General features: G+C 46.6%; 9 protein-coding genes across 9 annotated transcripts; 6 read left to right on the top strand and 3 right to left on the bottom strand.

Annotated features, from left to right (window-relative positions):
- Positions 1-1,795: 1,795 nt before the first annotated feature.
- J7T55_000734 (uncharacterized protein) lies at positions 1,796-3,293 on the top strand (the record flags this gene model as incomplete). Its single annotated transcript, XM_053131674.1, has 4 exons — positions 1,796-2,545; positions 2,600-2,794; positions 2,847-3,003; positions 3,082-3,293. 4 exons carry the CDS (start codon positions 1,796-1,798, stop codon positions 3,291-3,293), a joined length of 1,314 nt encoding a protein of 437 aa, XP_052990464.1.
- Positions 3,294-3,467: 174 nt separating this feature from the next.
- J7T55_000733 (uncharacterized protein) lies at positions 3,468-5,197 on the bottom strand (the record flags this gene model as incomplete). Its single annotated transcript, XM_053131673.1, has 3 exons — positions 3,468-4,543; positions 4,598-4,905; positions 5,115-5,197. 3 exons carry the CDS (start codon positions 5,195-5,197, stop codon positions 3,468-3,470), a joined length of 1,467 nt encoding a protein of 488 aa, XP_052990463.1.
- Positions 5,198-5,279: 82 nt separating this feature from the next.
- Positions 5,280-6,452, top strand: J7T55_000732 (uncharacterized protein; the record flags this gene model as incomplete). Its single annotated transcript, XM_053131672.1, has 3 exons — positions 5,280-5,343; positions 5,568-5,683; positions 5,808-6,452. 3 exons carry the CDS (start codon positions 5,280-5,282, stop codon positions 6,450-6,452), a joined length of 825 nt encoding a protein of 274 aa, XP_052990462.1.
- A 461-nt stretch (positions 6,453-6,913) lies between these two features.
- On the top strand, positions 6,914-7,738 carry J7T55_000731 (uncharacterized protein; the record flags this gene model as incomplete). Its single annotated transcript, XM_053131671.1, has 3 exons — positions 6,914-7,052; positions 7,141-7,622; positions 7,694-7,738. 3 exons carry the CDS (start codon positions 6,914-6,916, stop codon positions 7,736-7,738), a joined length of 666 nt encoding a protein of 221 aa, XP_052990461.1.
- A 2,416-nt stretch (positions 7,739-10,154) lies between these two features.
- Positions 10,155-11,072, top strand: J7T55_000730 (DUF1445 domain-containing protein; the record flags this gene model as incomplete). The annotated part of the gene is made up of 1 exon (XM_053131670.1): positions 10,155-11,072. One exon carries the CDS (start codon positions 10,155-10,157, stop codon positions 11,070-11,072), a length of 918 nt encoding a protein of 305 aa, XP_052990460.1.
- Positions 11,073-11,612: 540 nt separating this feature from the next.
- Positions 11,613-13,458, bottom strand: J7T55_000729 (uncharacterized protein; the record flags this gene model as incomplete). Its single annotated transcript, XM_053131669.1, has 7 exons — positions 11,613-11,866; positions 12,040-12,100; positions 12,157-12,198; positions 12,271-12,418; positions 12,472-12,687; positions 12,753-12,865; positions 12,940-13,458. 7 exons carry the CDS (start codon positions 13,456-13,458, stop codon positions 11,613-11,615), a joined length of 1,353 nt encoding a protein of 450 aa, XP_052990459.1.
- A 2,147-nt stretch (positions 13,459-15,605) lies between these two features.
- On the top strand, positions 15,606-17,298 carry J7T55_000728 (alcohol dehydrogenase; the record flags this gene model as incomplete). Its single annotated transcript, XM_053131668.1, has 7 exons — positions 15,606-15,627; positions 15,695-15,910; positions 16,057-16,210; positions 16,252-16,539; positions 16,605-16,742; positions 16,866-17,150; positions 17,226-17,298. 7 exons carry the CDS (start codon positions 15,606-15,608, stop codon positions 17,296-17,298), a joined length of 1,176 nt encoding a protein of 391 aa, XP_052990458.1.
- Positions 17,299-18,104: 806 nt separating this feature from the next.
- Positions 18,105-19,284, top strand: J7T55_000727 (uncharacterized protein; the record flags this gene model as incomplete). Its single annotated transcript, XM_053131666.1, has 3 exons — positions 18,105-18,221; positions 18,286-18,385; positions 18,446-19,284. The coding sequence occupies 3 exons, from the start codon at positions 18,105-18,107 to the stop codon at positions 19,282-19,284; spliced, it is 1,056 nt and encodes a 351-aa protein (XP_052990457.1).
- A 1,823-nt stretch (positions 19,285-21,107) lies between these two features.
- Positions 21,108-21,437, bottom strand: J7T55_000726 (uncharacterized protein; the record flags this gene model as incomplete). Its single annotated transcript, XM_053131665.1, has 1 exon — positions 21,108-21,437. The coding sequence occupies one exon, from the start codon at positions 21,435-21,437 to the stop codon at positions 21,108-21,110; it is 330 nt and encodes a 109-aa protein (XP_052990456.1).
- Between the last annotated feature and the right edge of the window lie 526 nt (positions 21,438-21,963).

Below are 21,963 nucleotides of genomic sequence, written 5' to 3'. Positions count from 1 at the left end.
TAAATTAGTGAAGGGAATATAGAGGATGATGCTTTTGAATGAACAGACGAACACGATTAGATTTTGAATAACATCGATAACTAAGGACTGAAAGCACATAGCTTCTTATACACGATTCCTATAATACCTTTTTTAAAAAAGATATTCTCTATATAATACTTATGTAATATATATTTTATTTAAATATTTATAAATATTGAATAAATAACCTTAAATAATTAAAATAAGTAAATTTTAATTTAAAAAATACATTTTAAATTATCTTAATATTTTAATATAATATTAATATTAATTTTATATATATTTAAATAAAGTAAAATAATATAATTATTATTAATTTTAAAAAAATAATATAAAAATTTAATAATAAATAATTAAATTAAAATAATATTTATAATTTTAAAATTAAACTCTTTTATAATTAAATTATTTAAATTTAAAATAAATATTATTATAAAATAAATTAAAAATAAAATAATAATTATAATTTTTAAATAATATAATATATATTTAATTAAAAGTTTTAATAATTTTTAATTATATAAAAAGCTTATTTATAAATTAAAATAATTAAAATAATTATAATTTATATATAAATAATTTATAAAATATAAATAATTATTAAAAATTTTAATTTTTAAAATTATTTAATATATAATAATACTTTATATATAATTATTATTAATATATTATAATAAAATACTTTATTTTTATTATATTTCTTTTAAAATTAAATTTATATTATAAAATTATTTTATTAAACTATATTAATATTTTAAATAATTTAAAATATTAAAATAAATTTAATATAATATAAAATAAAATTTTTTCTTATTTTTTTTATATTATAAAAAAAAAGGTTAAGCTTTAAAATAAAATAACTTTATATATTAAAATAAAAATATTAATATAATTATATTTATTTATTTTATTTATTATAATAAAATATATAAATTATTTTAAAATAATTTAATTTAATTAATTTAAAAACTTTTATAAATATATATATATATATATATATATATATTAAAAAATTATAAATATTTTTTTAAATTTAATTTTATTATTAATTTAAATTTTTATTTTATTTTATTAATAATATTTTTTAAAATTTAAAGCTTTTAAAATATTTTTTTTTAAAAAATATTAATTTAAATTTTTATTTTATTTAATTAATAATATTTTTTAAAATTTAAAGCTTTTAAAATATTTTTTTTTAAAAATATTAATTTAAATTATTTTATTAAATAATAATATTTTAAATAATAAAAAATTAAAGTTTAATAAATATAATTTATTAAATAATACTATATTTATTTACTTTTTAGCTTATTTTTAAAGTTTTATTTTAAGATAAATAGTTGCTTATTATATAGTAGCTTTTACTTATAGTGCTTCTGATTGAGTAATTGCAAGCAGTGGCTTCCGCGGAATCAGATCGGCAGCGAGGCACATGTTGGTTGTCCACCTTATCGGGCGCCACTATCCCGCCGTTCGCGCCGTGTGGGGCCAGCGGGCTATGAAGGTACTCGGGAAGAGCCACACAGTGCGAGCTTAGTTTGGCCGGCGGCATTCCAAGGCGTTTCCAGCCGCCCGTATCGGATCTTGCTTTTGAGTCGCAGATGCCCGACAATCCTCCACGCGAATAGTAGATTATGATTGCTCACAAGCAGAGATCTTGTTGCTATGTAATACCAGTATCTCCCCTACTTCGCCAGCCAGCAGAGATAGCCGTAGATTATTTGAGATATCTCAGACTTCTTCTTGCTTTCCGAGACAACGTGTTACCACCATCATGGCACATCCTTTTGTCGCAGACTCTAACGTGCTGCATCGAGCTCTTATCGCAAAGCCGGAGAAAGTTATCGCATCATCTGGTATAAGCCTGATACTCGAATCTGGGAAACATGTCATCGACGCATCAGCCGGTCCTGCCGTCTCGGTGCTTGGGCACACCCGTCCCGATGTGACCGAGGCATTGATAAACCAGATGAGCGAATGCGCCTATATCTATTCAGGTGCACGATTCGCCTCACCAGTTGTCGAGGAGCTCGCCTCTTTTATTCTCCAGGGTCAGCCGGGCGGTCTTTCCAAAGCCATCTTCGTCAATTCAGGCAGCGAAGCTACCGACGCCGCCATCAAATTAGCTACGCAGTACTGGCACGAACTTGGGCACTCCCAGCGACGCATTGTGATTGCGCGCGAGCAGAGCTATCATGGCAACACAATCGGTGCGCTCTGCGTTTCAGGCCATAACTCGAGACGAGCCCTTTATAGCGACTGGCTGTCTTCCAATGTTCAATTTGTTGAGCCATGTTTCTCCTATCGCTTCAAGAGACGGAATGAAAGCGACAAAGACTATGTTAAGCGGCTTGCAGAACAGCTTGAGAACCTTATTCTCGAACTCGGTCCTGAAAACATATCTTCCTTCATCGCTGAAACAGTGAGCGGTACCACTCTGGGGTGTGTCCCGGCGGTGAAGGGATATTTCAAAACCATCAGGGCGATCTGTGACAAATATAACATTCTCCTCATTCTAGACGAGGTCAGTTCCTGCCCACGCCGCTAGGCGCCTTTACTTACGGGACTTCTTCCACAGATCATGTGTGGCATGGGTAAAACAGGCACCATGCATGCATGGGAACAGGAAGACATTCGAGGGCCTGATATCCAGACTATCGGAAAGGCGTTGGGTGGGGGATTCGTGCCACTTTCAGGCGTGCTTCTCCACCACAAGATATTTGAGGCGTTGAGTCAAGGCTCTAAAGTCCTTGCTCACGGTCATACATTCCAAGTACATGTAATCTACCCGTGTGTTGGCCGTTGTTATGACTAACCTATTTCAGGCTCATCCTGGCGCCTGCGCTGCTGCCCTAGCAGTCCAGAAGGCGATTCGAAATGAAAAATTAATCGCTAAAGTTGCGGACATGGGGCGTGTGTTGGAGCGGCTCTTGAACGAACAGATAGCACCTCTCAATATCGTGGGAGATATTCGAGGTCGAGGTCTTTTCTGGGCAGTGGAGTTTATGCTCAACGGTCCAGAGCGTATTCCAGTACCTGCTGAAGCTAATTTCTGTGCAGGCGTCGTCAACTGTGCCCTGGAACTTGGCCTGAATATCCTCGGCAACCTGGGTCAAACGGGCACGGTCTACGTAGACCACGTGATTATCTCGCCACCCTACATTGTTACGGAGGAGGAACTCCAACATATCGTTGCCATCCTCCGCACAGCCATCATGAAGGTCGCCGAGGCCACGTTTCCGCAGTCTAATCGGGGAGATGCAAAAAAATGATCTAGTTACACGGGAAACTCAACTATAGGACCTTATAAACGACTGTTTCCGGTGAACATTGAGTAACATGTGATTCAATACGAATTTAGTGTAAATTTATTTAATGGTGTTCTGCACTAGCCAACGTGAAACGAGAGGTTGACACTAGAATATGCAGCATAGGGTCTGTCAAGTTCACGTGAGAGCTAACTTGTAGCCTCTCGAACGGACGACATCTAACCAATCTAGCCGAGCACCTTCCATGCTTCCAGTGCCCGATATCCTCAGTCTCCAAAGTTCGTCAAGAACTTGGAGACATACTTCGACATTTCGAAACCGGCGTCGCTCATTGATACTCCGCATCTTCTCCCGGATCGTAGCGATTTGCGAAAGCTCCTCCGCTTCACCGCCAGCCATAAAGAGAGGGAATAATAAGGTGCATTCTGGAAGGCATCCTGTGGGCATATCGCGAACCCTTGCACATATTGATTCGACATTCTTTCTAATCTTTCCGTTCAAGACCGGCTCGAACCCTCTCAGATGTCGACGCAACGTTCTATACAGGTGCAAGAAAGCAGCATCACGATATGTCTCAGCGAGTTGAGCCAGCGTTGATCCACGGTACTCATCAGGGTATATCCATTGGATCAACTCAGCCTCTATGGCTTTCGCTGTCTCAGAGAACTGTGCATTGGTTGATTTGTGAGAGATTTCCTCGGACACTGCTGAATTTGCCATTGTGGCATCAGTAAAGTCGGCGTTGAGGCAGCTTATCTGCCCAATCAGACGGAGGATTCGTGCAGCGAGACCAAAGTATGGATCGGCCTTCTGCTCATTCTGATCCAGCCAGTAATCTCCAAGAAGTAGGGGCCGGCAATCCATAGACACGCTCATGAGGATGTCGTGGTAAGCGAAATTCCTCAACAACCACTTGCCCTCGGTGGTACTAAACTCTGAATGATCTTTCGAAGGAGGAGTATTACTGCCAATTGGTACTCCCAAGGCAATGGCACCACCGACCAGGTGCTCATACCAGTTCTGAGTGCCATCAGAGATGCTCTCCATAGAACACGAGGCCATGGTCACAGCCAGCCACATTTCGTGTGAGATGGACATTTCATCAAGGTCTGCCTTTAGACATCTGAGTGCAGTTCCTCGATGCTGAAGTGCTATGTCTCGAAATCTTGGCTCGATTTGTGACAGATGAGTGGACGCCCAGGCCGTCAGAGTATACATTAGGGTAGAAGACTCGAAGGCCATAGGCAGTAGCACTGCCCCTTGGGGTTATCGGATGTTACTACAAGGACCACACTGAATCGACTTACCTGAGAGAAAACAGTTGTTCTCATGGTTAGTGCTAAGCATTGCAGCAAATGAAGTTGTGTAATACCGGAGCATAGCCCGACGGCTGCTCGCAGAGTCAGAGCGGCCAAGAGCATTGTCGAGAGTGTCTTGGGTTTTCAGGTACGGGAAAAGCAAAGTTCCTGTATCTGGGCCAGAGCCCGGGGCTCGGTGTGCAGCCTTTTCGACACCTGAATCCGGGTGTAAGGGCCGCGGCGACTCGCGCTCACAGACCAGATTGAGGCGAGAGCAATGACCGCAGAAGGGATAGGAGCGATCGCATTTCTTCTTCCTGTTGTCAAGCAAGGGATATCAGCAATCTTAGCGGACTCTGACAAAGGAGTCCTCGTTAAGAGGCTCTGGTGAGATGAGCGCCTGCGTACTACTTCAAGCCACGACAAGGTCGGGTGTACTTCGACGTGGGGTCCGAAGTGCTGCAGGGCTGCACACACCCAGACACGCCTACAATTGCGTACTTTGCTAGGGCACCTGATTACGTACCTCCGACGACAGGTCAAACACCCTTGACGCTGTCGGGTGTAGCCTGTGGACCTGGGCTTGCGTCTAAGGGATTGATCTGACATGGCGATAGTGACTACGGGCGCTGACGGCGGTGAAAAGATGGTCGATGCCCGACACCGGGCGGCGAGGTGGCTCAGGTTGGGTATGCATGCAATTATGGCCGCAAAGGGTGGCAGCGAACTGGGCCAGGAGACGTCAAAGATAAAATGTAAGTCATGAACGTGCCACGCCCCGCTTTATCTGAGGAAGGATCACCTGATCCTTTGACAGTACGCGGCGTCCGACTCTGTACTGTATGAAGCCGTTCTCTTCTCCGCCTAGCTACCACTGCACGCATTTGCCTGAAGAAACCCCGGGCACTGAATCAAGGCCCCAGACCCTTGAAGGCTAGCTATTCGCCACTCCCGAAGAACAAGGACTAGTTTCTCCTAGTCCTAAGCCTCAAACCAATTCACGTGCGGAAGAGCGACGCGGCTGGCGCCAACGGCGCTGCGTCGCGCGCGCCCACGTCTAGTCTCCAGCGCAATCGTGATGGAGCCAAGAGTATGGTTCCTGACGAGCTTTTGATTTATAGAGGCGGCCGAGGAGCGTCATTCCTTGCATTTATACACTACAACTTTCTCTGTTGGCAATTCGCAGCACTGCCACTCCGTCACCCTCTCATTACTACAGTTCCACAAAAGACGCGCCGCCCCAATCCCGAAACTCATCGCAGTCATGTCTGGCAGCCAGAAAATTGACACTCCCCGCCTAATGCCCTTCAATGCCGGCAAAGAAGGCAACATGGTCCGGTCGGTTACGAAGAAAGATGCCGCTGTCGCATATCGGGGTCTGCCGTTGCCTTCGGTACCTGAGGATATCGTCATACCGGCCGTACTCGACTTGAACTGCGACGAACGCCTATGGGTGCCTCAAGCACCGGACGTTTGGTTTCGACCTTTGGTTTTCAACGTGTCTCAGGGTTATTTCGTTAATGTTCTGCGTGTCCGCAAGTCGGGCATATTGTCTCGTCATCGTCATGCCGGCCCAGTACATGCGTTTGTCCTCCGTGGCCGCTGGCATTACCTCGAGCACCCGTGGTGGGCGACAGAGGGTGGTTTCGCTTTCGAGCCGCCGGGTGACATTCACACCTTGGAAGTCCCTGACGACGTGGAGGAGATGGTAACCCTGTTCCATGTGACGGGGGCTTATATCTATGTAGATCCGGATGGCAACCCTACCGGCGTCGAAGATGTATTCAGCAAGCTTGATAACGCGAAGAAACATTACGAGGCCGTGGGATTGGGCGCTGATTTTGCGAACCAGTTTGTGCGATAATAAAAGAAGAGGGCTGAAGGGAAAAGAATGTCGCGTGCATCTTACGGAGGACTAGCTTGTGTCTTGACAATCGATTCCTGGAGGTGGTCCTCATATCGAGACTATCAACAGGGAAACTTATCCGGGACTTCCTCAGCAATACAATAAGTCGTACAAGCTTAGAGACTTCGTGTCAGGGTCGTTATCCGGGCCGGCCACAACCTCACTCCAGACGTGGGCAATTGATTGTTGTCGGAGAAGAGTCTGCATTCTATCAGTAAACATGGGACATGGTCGTTCAGACTGAATTTGGGAAACAATTAAAAGAACACCCACACTGTTAAATGGTCTTGCATGCCAACATGAATGATCGCCAATGAGGAATTACAAGTCACATAAAGTATCAACGTACAGTCTCCATCTGGATATATCAACGCAACCAACGTGCATTTTCACATGAGACTCACATAGAAGCTTCCATCATGCTGTTTAGCGAAGCTATGTTTCGTTCAGAAGGGTTATCAGAACGGGCGTGGAATCGCTCCACCTTGAAGACGGCACAGATTGGCTCACATTTACTCCAGGCACCAACATGCACGAGTTACGTAATCCCAGCGACCGGTAAGCTATTTAAAGCCTTGGCCGATGCAACGCCCTCCGGGCCAACTATTTTCTCAAACAATTCACTATTACCGCTTTCCTTCAACAGCTGTGCCTCCCGTCTACCAACACATGCAGCGCACCTGCCACGATGGCTCCGAGCAGTTGGCACGTCTGAGACAGATATTTTGGTCGATTCCTGGTCTGAAAGCTGCACTCACAATGGCCAGCAGGAAGAGGCGCGACAGTGGGCCCGTGGCCGCCCCAGCCGAGTCTAAGGAAAGCGCAAGCCACATGTCAGGCCCCAGCGACGAACAGGCCACACGGTGTGTAGCCTCTAAAGCGGACCCGAAGCTTTGGGAACTTGCGAAATCTTTACCGACGGAAGAGCTTGAGACTGAAACAAACCCCGTGCGCCGCCGGAACATCGAGGCATGCCTTAAGTATGTCAATGAGAATGGCTATCCGTACCCAAACGAGGTGTTTATTGCCATGGATGGTGTCGTTAAACACGTGACTGAGCGCGAATGTGAGGCTATGGACTGGGCTTCACTGACCGATAGTGGTAAAAAGGATGAGGCCTTCTTGATGGTGAGTTGATGACCGTCCCTGCCTGGAGTCATTCCGTCATTCCGTTGTTGCTTGGTTCTCACTGTCTCTAGTTGGGCCCTGAGTATGGGCTTGATGAGAATCGCCTGATGTGGTGAATTCTTCAAACTCTTTGAGGTAAATAGCTTGCCAACGGGGATCGAGGCCTGGCCATATCTGTTGCCTCGGTGCGCAGCTTTCTATATCGACCATCGTCTGGCCTGACCCTCTGGAACAGTGATGATTTTGGCATCCTGGGACGATGGCCAGACACCCAAAGATCGAGACCCCTCGCTACAGCCAGACGGCCGCCCTGCCAATGAATGCCCTGCTGAACTTTGCAAATGTTACGAGCAATCCATATTTGCTCAGTGATAGTGGTGTTATTGTGCATATCTTCAAGGCCATGATACAAAGTCCCATCCGCTGCCAGACTCTATCAGACGTTCCACAATGTTTAGCCACAATTATAAGACCGACTCCAATGCTGTATCCTGATAAAACTCCCGGGTCAACCGCCATCGCAAGCATTCTTGCCTTCAGATCACCAATAGGATCTATAAAATGTCTGATGAGATCTCTCTGTAAGTTTTCGGAAACCGTATATCCTCCCGGGGAGACTGTTGGGAACACCGCTTTGGTCATGATCTCGACCTTTGAGCCATCTCTACGGAAGACAGCACATTAATCAAATGAATATGCCCAGCAGCCGAAAAGATGGACGTTAACCACTGCCCAGGCATTGAGACGCCATCAGACTCAGGGCACATGTCAGGCCATGGAAAATGACTGCGTTCGGCTCATCCTTGGGGCGTCTACGTACAAATTTCTCGAGTTTAAGCGTAAATTGAGACCTGTGCGACGAGGAGAACGGAGAGAAAACTTGATTGTCAGGACTACTGCATATTGTGGTTAAATACCAGGCCGATCCTCCTTGCAATGGTATCCGCCGGATGAAAACTGGGTGAGGACGGGGTGTCGCTGTATAAGCTGAGAGTTAGAGTGGTCTTCAACTTCCAGCAAAGTGTCATCAGCTCGAGCCCAACGAAGCCGAATATTTGATCATGGACGTATTTCATGCGGAGCCCAGGCCTCACTTCATGCCTATGCTGAGCGCTGCCATATAAAAATTGACAGTTGAATGGTTCGAATGAAAGCAGGCCGCTCTTGATTGCTGCTTCTTGAAATTCTTCCCGTTCGTCACCAATAGGCCTTGATCTCATCACGCTTTCACAATGCGAATTAAGTCCTGGAGACTGAAGTCTTGAGAGGTCACTACTGATTTCGCGTTGCGCCGCCCAACCAAAGTTTGCTCCGTATCCTTCAACTCAAAGGACACAGACTTGTCGGTCTTGCTTGCTATTTGGACAGCCTTGGATCTGTCACCGAGCACTAGATCGAAATTTCCACGATTGATAGCTGTGGTCTGGCAGTCAGATGACTTGATTATAGCGTCCGTCTTCACTGCCGCCTCCAGCAAGGTCCATAGGCTTGACAACCAAGGATCTGCCATGACCTGGAGGAGCGTAGGGATTGTCTTCGCACCGTCGGGAGCAGTTATATCAGAAAACGTCTTTGCCAACTGTGAGATGTATGGATGCTCGGTTTTGCTGAGCCATATAGATGATGCGGCAGCGTCGAAGAAGACATCTTGTTACATAGTGAAGAACTTTAACAAATCTGTGGTTATCCCAGCCTTCCTTGTGAGCGCATTCACCGGCTATGATCTGCTGTATCTTTTGCGGACCTTTCAAGTTGCGAAAAATTAACGATACTGCCAGAACAAACTTGTGGGTTGAATGTCTTTCGTGTATTTTCCATCTTGTTACTCGACGACGCTATTATAGAATCTCGGGAGACCCTCCAAAAGCTTGTCAAGCACCTACTTGCCTTCCGCCTGCAGCATCTGAGACAGCTGCAGACAATTCTTGGGAAATATTAATTCGGACGAGCCCTGCCGGTGTCTTGCCAGATTTCAAAGTGATACTCACGACAGTATGGTTCCGATGTCTTGTTGCTCGTTTGTGTCGCTCTGAGGCCGAGGTATGTTTTTCCCGGATTGATTCATTCGCCTTCTTTCAGTAATAATCAACAAGGCATAAAATTTCCGTGTTAAATGTAGCGCGACCAGTTGACCGCTCCCTGTGCACTATTTGAACTAGGGCATGAGAGTCGGGGTCTGCAGGTCACATTTGATGATAGCGACGGCGCTGCAACTCCACATTCGAGCGTCTTATCGACTCAGCGGCAATTGGGGTCGAGGTTATCTCATGCCTGGATCCACTGCTTGCTCCAGAGCTTGGTTGTCTCCGCATCTCGCTCAGTCGAGATAAGACGCATGGCAACGTCTGAGGATCCAGTCACAGGCTTGCCCCTCCGTGGCTCTCTGAATAGTTCTCTGGTTTCGAATACGGCAACTCAAGATATATTATATCACTTTTCAGACTCTCTTCTGCTGAGGACTTGCGGCGTTGAGGTTGGATATGCTAGATGACTAGCCTCAAAACGCTTACTTGCCTTGATCTTTCAACCCAAATGGCCTTGACTTCTATCGCAGATCAGCCCACGGCTCCGTTGGGAGCGACTTTGAAGAATGGACGTGATGTTCGCTTAGCTGCACGCGCCAGTCTCTGGTTGACTCCAACCTCTGGTCTTGCACCAGGCTATCTACAGGCCAATCTTCTGGTACTCCCTTCACGTTACGCAGCCGACTTCCGGCTCCTCTGTCAACGCAACCCGGTTCCGTGTCCCTTGGTTGCAGAATCGTCAGAGTCCGGAAGCTTCTCCTCATTCAAGTCGTATCTTCCAGGACTCTCCGATTCTGCCGTGCTCAATGATATCGACATACGTCTCGATATCCCGTATTACAATGTATACGCCGACTCAACGCTCGTCAAGTCCGCATGCCCAGACATTGCTTCAGAGTGGACAGCGGACCATGTAGCATTCCTCATCGGCTGCTCGTTCAGTTTCGAGGGTGCCCTTACTGGAGCTGGTCTGACGCCACCTCATACCGCACTCAACCGGAACGTGCCCATGTACCGCACGACGATACCCTTGTGTCCGGCGGGTGTGTTCACGAATGGCATTTACGTGGTCTCAATGCGGTCGTACAAGTTGCAAGATATCGAGAAGGTACGGGAAATCACGAGCGCGTATGTGAGTACGCACGGGGAGCCAATCGCTTGGGGCTGGCAAGCCGTTGCGAAACTGGGAATCAAGGACATCGATGCGCCGGATTTCGGTGATGCTCCGCTCACTAGATATGGAAAGCCCTTGGGCGATGAAGCTGGTTCAGAGGACGAGGTGCCTGTGTTCTGGGGCTGTGGTGTCACCCCCCAAGAGGCGATAAAGACAGCGGGGTTGAGCGGGATTATCATGGCACATGCGCCAGGTCACATGCTTCTTTTGGATTGTCAAGATTCAGATGTGTTCAGAAGGGTACAGACTTAAATGAGGTTATTAAGATTAGTTATCCTGTAGTTGTTCGCGTCAACAACTTAGCAGGCGTTGAGACAATCGTACATCTACTGTGATGGTATTCAATTAGACCATCCAAGATAATCTCTCAAATTGAATTTCTGGGGCAGTGTTTCAGCATAAGGTGAAGTCGGCTGGTACGAGATAGAGAACAGCCGTCTTTCTCTGAAAGGTGGGCAGGCAAAACTCAGCATGCAAGACCAACGTTTCCTCAAGAGACTTACAGCCACTTATGTTCTAGTGTCGGGTGCTGAGTCCTACCACAGCTCAAATAAAAACCAGCGTCTATAGGTGCGTCATTCCACATGCAATATTCGCTGATTTGTGGATATGATCACATCGCCGGCATGCCGACGCTTCTTGGGTTCTACCATCAGCTTTGCGGAGATCCGCCTAGATAGTGCTGGATCAAGAAGAGGATACAGAAGCTAAACAAAAGAAAGAACACACGTAGGCCAAAACAAAGGTTCCAAATTTCTCTAAGGCAGCTTACGTTCCGCACATGCAAGCACCTTAGTACACGTATTTGAAAGCCAAATCGCCCTCACCGGTTGTCTCTTTTCGATCGTCTGAACGCTCGCCATGGCCAATCTGGGACTTCTTTCGGTTAAGGATGTGTAGATATCCAATCTGGGTCGCGATAAGACCCATAGATATCAGGACGGAAGCCAAAGAACACCAATGCCCAAGGCGGTATGGAGCAGCACGGTAAACCTGAGGTGCTACAATGCCAGCAGCATTCCCGATGGTTTGTTGGAGGCCAATGGCTGTTGCGCGTCGATAGTGCGGAGCCATGTTATTGTTTATCCCTGAAGGACTATTAGCAAATACCTCTCAGTTACTAGGAGAAGTGTCGACTTACAAACGCCGTTGAGACCAGGTCCGCAATAGAGAGGAATTGCAATTAGGTAGCAAGCGAGGTAACGAACTCTAGGTGTACCTGGGACCGCAAGCAAGATAGCATAACCGATGACAGCGAAAATATCGAGGGTGAAGAGTATCTGAGACGTTTATTTAGAAGCCGCGAGGTAGAACGCGGGTCAATAGAACTACGAACCGTGCCTCGAAGTTTCCACTTGTCGCCTAACACAGCCGCGGTCTTGATACAATGCTGTCAGTCCATCATACTTGTCTCTCTTCGATTATTTGTGTAGTGTAGAAGTCGACTTACGAAGAAAGATATGCCGCCCAACAAGTAAACCGGCACACTTAGATATTGGGCTTGAAGAGTGCTATAACCAAGATCTAGCCTCAAGATAGACGGCAGAAATGTACTAAATCCATAGAGAATGATGTCTTGGAAGAATTGAATGAAGGCCCTACAATGATTTTGATAAGCAATAAACCAAAGAGCAACTCGAGCAGAACTTACGTAAGCCAGACTTTGGGATCCAGCAATGCCTTTCCGACCTCTGACCATTCAAACACAAGGCTTCCCATATACTGCGAGCGCTGGGCTTCACGAATGGCGATAACATTCTTGTCCTTAGCAGTCAAGAACTTGGCTTCCGTGGGATTTGCAGGTAGACCAAAGAAGACCCAGGATGCCACAAGGATAGAGATACAGCCCTCGATGATATAAAGCCAACTGTGTTGCCACCAGGCTATCAGCTTCCACCCGACCCGAACAGAAGTGTACCAGAGACTACTTACCTCCACGACTCTACCCCATGTCTGCTTCCCATATAAGTAATTCCAGTAGCAATGAGTCCGCCGAACATCCCAGCCAAAGCCACAGACGAGAACAAGTAGGCAATTCGACGACCCTAAAGAATTTAGCAACTTGTATTAGGCTTATGAAGACCCTGCAAACTATGAATGATGTCTAGGAAGGACTCACTTGCTCTTCCTTTTTGTAGACCATGGAGATGTACAAACTCAAGCAGGGGAAAAACCCAGCTTCAGTTACACCCAGCAAGACTCGCACGGCAACGAGGTCCCCGAAGTTCTTGACGAACGCCGTCCCAATCGTGACCACAGACCAACCAAAGCACATCAGGGCGATGGCACGATGGGGTCCAACCTTTTGCATGGCCAGTACGATTGGGATCTCGAGAGGGACGTAGGTAGCGAAGAAGACGCTGACGGCGGTGCTATACTGGGGTCCAGTGAGTCCCAGGCTGGTGGTCATGCCGGCGACTGCGGCATTGCCGATGTTGCTTCGGTCGAGGTATGCAATGAAGTATAGTGCAGCAAAGAGAGGTGCCATCCTCCAGTCCAACTTGTGGACTACCTGCTTCTCGTCTTGGCGATCAGGTTCAGATAGGGCTGGGATAGCTAAAATATCCAACTGCGGGCTGTTCTCGACATCGTGCTTTTCCATTTTGTCTAGATTTTGCCTGCATTTGGAGGCGTCCATATCGAGGGGTTTGATAATACTGGAAGCTTGATGAGTCAAATGAGGCAAGAAAGACTAACCAGGTTCTGAACACTCGGCCTATAAACAAGGTAGGAAGCCAGACTAGTAGACCTGTTTTATGTTATTTGCCTAATCTAAGGACTTTGGCAAGACGTAGTGATGAAATATTTGGCAAGATCTCGAATAGAATCCGAAAGTATAATATGTTGATCTGCTGATATGGTTATCAAACGTGGAGAGAGTGCCGGAGTGCCGGACACTGCAGAGTCAATACCAACTGACTGAACCCCCAGCGGAGTCTGTCAGGGGTCAGCCCCAACGGAGGGGCAAGTCCATCTCCATCAATCTTTATCGCTATCTTCATGAGCTACGGTGGGTTATCGCTACTTCAATCTCAAGGACGTCCCAAGTTCACAACTCTCATGAGTGCGCCTCGAGAGGGGGAATCAGTGCTCCACCTGTGTAACGGCACCCGGTGGGGTTCAAATGCTTGCCCAAAATTATTCGATTCATCGTCATAGGAACTCCTTTCCAGGTCTTTGCATCCAAGTCGGAATGCTATCCGTAGATAAATTGTTCTGGATCTCCATAATGGTGTTTTTATAATCCATGAATTGTAAAGCCCCTGCGCCTGGTTGAACAGCTGGCTGACTAGGTATTCGAACACCTGAATATCCCCCGATATTTTCGCTGTTGCACATGTGCTCCGGGTACAAGTGCGCCTTATCTTAAGTCCGATTTGACTTTTTGTCAAACAAAAGAACGCAAGAGATCCGCTACAAGACTTTGGAGACTTCGTTTTATCTACGTACTTGAGTAGAAAGCATTTATCCGATACCTATCGATTGAACTGAAATTATAAAAAGTTAAACAAGTTATTTTCTAAAACGACTTTCAACAACAGAACGAATTCCGTGTTAAACAAGGACCGTTTGCCTTAGACTACAACAATCGGACTATGATTTCATTATCAGTTAGCTACTGCTAGGCATAGATGAGATTTACATAGCACTTGTGATCATTCAAGAGCTGAATGACAGCAAAGCTACGGCTTGGAAAATGTCACGTATTTTGATAATGATCGAATGGATCGAATGAAATAGGAGAAGAGCGGTGCATATTCCACCCGTGGCGATGGGTCATGATACAGGACACAACACATGTGATGGAAGCTTCTGACTCTGAGATGAATTAGGCTAACACAACTCTAGAAAGTACCTCGCCAGTCCTAATGGTACAGAGATATAGAATACCTGTCATTTCACTACGAACCCACAAGGCGACTGTAGCGGAGATCGTCAAGTTGCGACTCAGATCGTGGAGTCGAATGTCGACGACTCACCTAACTTTGGATTACCAATGACGCTGCATCAGGTACGCGATGAGCCCAGCGGTGAGCCACAGTAGAGACAAAGACCGACACATCAGTCTTGCTTGCCGCCATGTTCTCCCGCAGTGATGCTATCACAATGGACAAAGCTATCTCGCCAGCGATTGTGTTGTACTAGCTCTAATGTAGCAGAAGCACAAGGCACAGCTTGTACTGTGACAACATCGAATCGGTTGGCCATGCGACTCTAAAGTTTGTTACTAAGCTTTCCCAGGAGGTTAGACCCTAGACTACGCCGAAGCCCCGAAAGACGCGCCAAAGCCTAACGTAGATGCTATTGAGAACAACAGTTCGCCTCTCCAAGGTAGACTTACCCGGTTGCCGTGCTCGTATACTTCTCCTCCAACGGTGCTTGAGCAGCAGGTAGGAGTGTCGAAGCGAGTAGTCCCGCGCCCATGGTTGAGATGAGTTGGAAGCAAACTCACGTGGCGGCGCTCGAATCCTTGTCCATGAGGCTGAAGAGTCCAAAATTGATGGCGATGGGGACCCAGGCGAAGATGTGCAGCGGCTTGTACCGTCCTATCTTTGATATCATACGCCTCCCCGAATGGCGGAATGTAACACCCCTACAAATGTAGGCAAGTAATCCACACCGGCAGCCATTGCATCCTACTGCTTGACTCTGTTCACGTGGGCTGCACATGTAGCTTTATTGTGAACTTTTTGTAAGGCGCTTAACCCATTTCATTACGCCTCCAATGGATTTTCCGATGTTGACTGTCATGCCTCATCGTTTCCACCCCTCCCCCCCGCCATCATGCTCCGCATCCCCGTCTCAAGTTGGTGTACTTTAATCATGGTTGATGACAGCGAATGGCAGGTTTACCGGATTTCACTTCTGCATAGAAACGATGACGAGACTGTGCTGTGTTGCGGCTCCGGAGTCGGTCTTTTCAGAAGATGCAGACAGGGATGGACCCCCGGAGCTCTCGGTTGACCGATCAACCTTACTGCTCGCCACGACAGAGCTCAAGAAACCCACCGAAAGATGCGAGCATGCTCTTGAAGAATCAACAACTTATTCTGCAGCCCTACACAAGATGCGTCATGATGCAAGCGCAAGTCAGGATTCCTTCGTTGCCCAACTTGAATAGTCCTCACTACATGCAACAACGATGAGTTCAACTGCGACAAGATGCGATATTATCACCGACAATAGAATTCCTTGATATTCTCCACAACTCTTTCAGTGCCAAGATGTTCATCAGATGGCGTACTGGTCAAGGTTCGCGCCGTAGCGTTGAGCCCAGTCGATGTCAAGATACCTCCTGTAATTGCAAAAGAGGGCCTCGTTGCTGGCAATGATTTCGCTGGCGAGATTGCTGAGATCAGCAACGAGGTGCATTTGATCAATCGTCTAGGGTGTGCTCCATGAAAGGTGGGAGACCGTGTATGCGGAGCAGTATTGGGCTGCAGTCCGAAGAAGCCAACGAGTGGACCGATTTGACCGAGGCCGATCCGGTCAAGATGACTAGATTACCTGATCACTGGGGCTGGAAAGAAGGAGCGGCTCGTGGGGGATGCTGTGTTGGCGCTGTCGGTCTAGCATTGTTTCGGAATTTGAACCTCGAGCTTCCCGCAGTGGGCAGAGCGATGGCAGAGGGCACAGCGGCAGCAGAAAAGCGTGGCGTGGTACTAGTCTATGGCGGCAGCACGGCATGTGGCACCACAGCTCTGCAGCTCTTGAAATTGTAGGTACACGCCCAAGCCCATCACCACAACAGTCGAAATGCCTCTGACAAGAAGTGAGCTATAGAACCGGGCACCCTGCCATTGCGATCTGTTCGCCCCACAATTTGGAGCTCGCGAAACATTACGCCGCCACGCAAAACTTTGATTATCGTTCTCCCGAATGCGTGAAAATAATTGAAACATACACAAAACGCGCACTAACGTAAGTTGTCGACTGCACGGCGACCGTTCAGTCAGCAAAGTTATGCTACGACGCTATCGGTCGAGCTAGAGGTCACTATGTTAGACTAAATCCTGTCCCGACTGAAGTTCGGGATTCAAGCAGGGCCGTGAAGGGGAGCTGGGCCGTTGGGCCGTCTGCTTCAGGCGAGGAGGTAGATCTTGCAGGCGACTTGACGTTTCCGCCCGATGCAGAGGCTCGGTCACTGGCGTCGGAGGTGTTCGCACAGGTGGAGCTTCGGGCTAAGAAAGACCTGCTCAAACACCATCCTATTGGTGCCCTGGAAGTGGGAAACAACTGGATGATCACAGTTCTGGAAGGATCCCAGAAGCTGCAAACACGTGAAGTTAGTCGCCAGAAGCTTGTTGTCCAAACAGCGGCACAGATAATGTCCGTTAGATAGCTCTCGATGCATAATCTCCTATTCTAACCATTGAACCACTGCAAAGTATGTTTTGGCAATAGCCTGCGCGAAGTCCTCGAGTATGCGCGCAGTCTAATGTTGATTTGGAGCTTGATAGTGAACTCGGCGCGGTGATGCGCACAAGAGCATTTTGTAACCACTGAGCCATACCGTCTCTTTGAGTATATTAGTATATTGTAAAATGTGTAGAGACAGCTCAGAAGACCTGCGGTTGCGTGGTTCTTCAAATAAGAAATTTATATTTATATTTTTATGTTACTACCTGGTTTAAATGTAGTATAAGCTCAGATATATCTTCTTTTGAATATAAAGTCTGAAATACGTTGCCGTTGACATCGACGGCTATCATTAAGGATCTATATGACCATTGCGATGCGTCCTAATTATTGTGAAACAGCGGCTCTTCATCACCGTGGGTGCATAATCTGCTTTCGCACACGGTAGGTTATCATGAGTATGAAATGCGTCCTGGGGCGAGAATACAAAAGTACATAATATAATCCAATATGACATTTGATGTCACATAGAAAGATTAGAGGATATCCGGGTTATTAGCACTAGATTGTCTCTAAATGAAGAGCTCTGATATATTAGATGAGTACCCGCTATATTACTTCAGGATCTTCTAATCCGCAGGTGGCATTTGTGCACCACTGTTTTGGTGTTTTTTTTTTGGAGAGTGTGGATCTTTGTGAATGCAACCAATAAGCTCGTTTTGTCGCTTTGCGATATATGGAAGCGGCCCTCGTCACTCCGCATTACTCCTCTCGCCTAACTTGGTCACCTTGATTGGAGCATGAATAACAACCGAAGTCCGATAAATCTCAACTTGTATCTCGTATAAATTTGGTTGGGACGGATCTATTTCTTCTTCAAATCACTGAGAGTTCTGAATTTAAATCGGACTTAAAAGACCCAAGATGCGATACTCTACTGCTGTTATTCTGACTTGGGCTGTTCACATTGCCACCGCAGCATGGCATCGTAATGCGAAGGATACGCAGTACACTATCAAGGCAGCCAATATTGAGGCAAAGGTGAGTTGTTTCGTGAAATTTACAAGGAATCATCAACTTGGAAACCTGTTTAAAACCCTTTCAGTTTATCACTTACGGTGCTTCAATTACCAACTTGTGGGTCAAAGACAAATCGGGTAATGATATCGACATCGTTCTTGGTTATGACGATATAGATTTCTATCGTAAGGAAACTCCTCCTTGAGAAACATCTGCATGGACTTCTCTGATTTCGATCGACCTAGCTGAGGACAAAAGTCACCCCGTCTACAACTCCATACCTGGCCGATATGTCAATCGCATCGGACACGCTCAGTACTCCATTGACAACGTAACGTATCACACCGAGAAGAATGACGGAAACAATACTTTACACAGCGGGAACAACAATTGGTCTTGGCGCTTTTGGGACGTGACCGCGGTCTCCGGCGATAGCATCACATTCTCTATTCTGGACAAGTCGAACACCTCGCTCAACATGATCGGTGATGTTCAAGCAAGCGTAAAGTATACGGTCACACCGAACAAACTGGACATAAAAATGTTTGCCAAATCGCTGACCAGGAAGACCCCCCTGATGCTCACACACCATACCTACTTCAATCTAGACGCCTACAAGGATCCGCGGACGCCAACGATATGGAACTACACCTTGTCCATGCCGTACTCCGAGCGCTACCTTGAGATTGACGGTGGTGCTCTGCCCACTGGAAAAATCTTGACCGCTGCTCCCGGGTCCGTCAATGATTTCGCATCTGCTTCCAATATCGCGCTTGGACACTCTGCTTCGGACCCGAGCTTTGTTGGCAACTGTGGCAGCGGCTGCAACGGATATAACGGCTACTGGCTGTTTGACTCTGCGCCCAAAGACGCTGCAGTTTTGACTCTGGCCTCAAACTACAGTGGTGTCAAAGCCGAGCTACGCACCAATCAGCCCGGTGTCCAATTATACAGCTGCTGGTGGAGCGATGGAACTGCACCACTGAAAGCCAGCACCCAGGGGCTACCGGGCAGGTCAAACGTCACCAGTGGCAGCTGTCTCGCTGTTGAGGCACAGGACTACGTTGACGGGATAAACCAGTAAGTTGACCCACCTTCGGTATAACCGTTGGCCACGCGAACAATAACTGCCCTCAATATAAACTCCAACTACTAATGTAACGGTGTAGTCCTGAGTGGGGTCGTGTTGATGCCGAAATTTACGGACCGGGCAAAGTATACAATTGGGAAAGCTCTTGGACATTCTCAACAGTGTGACTTAGGCCAATGACTGAATTGTACGCATGGGGCTGGGTTAGCGTTAATTTGGACGAAGTCTGTCATCGCGGGGTTCCGATAGCGTAGGATGGGGTGCCCTTACGAGGCCCCCACGAATATAGCCGTATTCTTTATGCATCGACCCCATATACCGGTATGCAGGCTTCACAAGAGATTTCACAAAGGTTACCTAGCTTATGCCATGTTCGAGACGTTGTTGAAAGTTGGATGGCGTGAAGTGCGACACATCTGGGCACTTCTGCGCTGACGGCGCCCTGGGTGGCTTGGTTCACTGGTTGAACGTCTAAGGTATGGGCAAAATTAAACCACCTCATCAGCCATTAAAGGATACTGGAAGTATACTTCAGGGCTGGGTCACCAAGCGCCCATTATATATATGAGGGCGAGGCACCACCTCGCTCACCAGTGCCACTCTTCTTTCCTGTCTTATTCCGCTCGTTTCCGACCATACCCACACAACTACGTTAGAGTGTTTCAAGGGTTCAGCTAGTATATATTAAGCTCTCCAAAATCACCGCCCCACAGGCTTGTGAGTCTGAATTCGAGGTCCGGCACTAGACAAAGACTGGAAGGATCCGGGAAGACATTACCTATGGATGATGAGCTGTCAGATGAGAAGTTGGAGTCAGGGCAAGGCATGTGAGTTCTGATGTTATCTATTGTAAGGAGGCTTCTGGTGGTATTTGTCTAGCAGATATACGGTAGCAAGCACGACCTGGGGTTATGTCGGAAATTCTAACGTGATTAAAGGAGTAATCCAACGATGATTAGCAACAATAGCTAAAGAATTGTAATTTTGATTAGTGCCTTATCGAAAAGCTCTTGCTGGATATATAACCTTTTAAAGCATTTCCTCTTCATTCCTCATTGTTTGATAAGTGACGAAAGAACCGTTCCAGCATCTGAGAATGCGTCAGCCTCTATTACAATCAATCTGCTTCCGGGCAATCAATTGTTTTTTTTAGGGAGGGGGGGGGGCTAACAGGGAAAGAGCAAGTTTTCGAGAATTTTACAGCTACTTATCTCACAACAAGAGTCTCAGAATCAGGACTAGGTCTGGAGGTATACAGTAAAATATTCCACTTCATTTTCCTAACTACGCTGCCAGGTTAACTGTGACGGCGTGGTACACTTAGGCTCTTTGGTATAATCTGTCACCTCCAGGCCTAGTAGCTTCAAAACAATAGTTTTAATGGCTTGGCTCCTATTCAGATAGACACTGATAGTCTTATATATGTTTTGCAAAAGCTTGTATAGTATTCGCTCGTTGGGGGTTGTTTAAACAGAATAATTTAATTGCCAAATATTTCCAGCCTATGCTTAACTTGATGCTTATCGCGAGAGGTCATGCCAATCAACCGATGATTATTCTTTCGTAAAAGAACAAACAATCAATTCACGCTACAGATGGTTCTCATTGGATGACTTTTAATTAACCTGCCTAAATCCGCTCTGCACACAACCTCAAATGAGCCCAGCTATCACATTTTATTCGAGCAGAAACAATATACTTCAATCCCCAAAATACGATCACTGCTTGTGTAATCTGGCGACGTCAGCTCAGTATCCTGGAGATGCTGGCTGCGATGGTATGCTTTTGCTCACATCATGCAGGTCCCTCATCTGCGTCTAAGGGTGCTGCCAGACCTGCAGGCCGAGCCCGGTGTTAAAGTTGCTCGGCTCTCCAACGGTACAGTCGCTTTTCGGACTAATGTAGTAGCAAACGACGCCATAGTTGCAAATTGTCAGAGTGCTGCCGGAAAGGTTCTCAAGCGCAATAGTTGAGTCCGACACAGTCATAGTGGCCCAGCCCGGAGCATTCGCGACCTGCTTGTTGCCACTCTGGACGAAGCTGGCGCTGGCGACTTGGCCGCAGCCCGCGCAGCCCGATTCGGCGACGCAGGTATCGGTAGCCAAAGCAGCAGGGAGGAGAAAGAAGACAGTGAGGAAAGACTTCATGATGGAGCTTCAGATCCGAGAATATCGAAAGACAATGATGGATAGTCAACAAACAACCTTGGAGGCGTGAGAAGAGAGAAATGTCACTCGGAGTTCAACGTCGGAAAATCGACTCACTTTATAGCTGAAGCTTCTAAGCCTACTCATTTGCTCGGATATCCAATGCCTTTGTGGCGCCTTAATCATGAAGAGGTGGATTTGAATAGGATTGATATCATTTTTAGCCGGGGTTGGTCTCGGAACAGCAAGAGCTTTCAGTCCGGGTTACCAAACCTGTTGAGAAGGTTCGTGGCTAAATTCCAAAAGCAACAGTGCCCAGAAACAATGTGACTTACTAAGGAGCCTACCTTGAAATGGAAGGAGGAACGCCAGCGAGTGGAGTCGATTGATGCAAATGGAGCAGGTTGTGTTGGCAAGAAAAGAGGAGAGAGAGGGGGTTACTTTCGGTGTAACGGCCATCAGCTTATAGAAGCCCCGTAACCGGAAACGGTTCTCAGGTACAGTACAAGCCCCGAAACCCAGAAAT

The sequence above is a fragment of the Diaporthe amygdali genome (genome assembly GCF_026229845.1).
Source record: "Diaporthe amygdali strain CAA958 chromosome Unknown NODE_27_length_698932_cov_65_101997, whole genome shotgun sequence".
NCBI lineage: Eukaryota > Fungi > Ascomycota > Sordariomycetes > Diaporthales > Diaporthaceae > Diaporthe > Diaporthe amygdali.
This window is presented reverse-complemented; position numbering and strand designations above follow the sequence as displayed.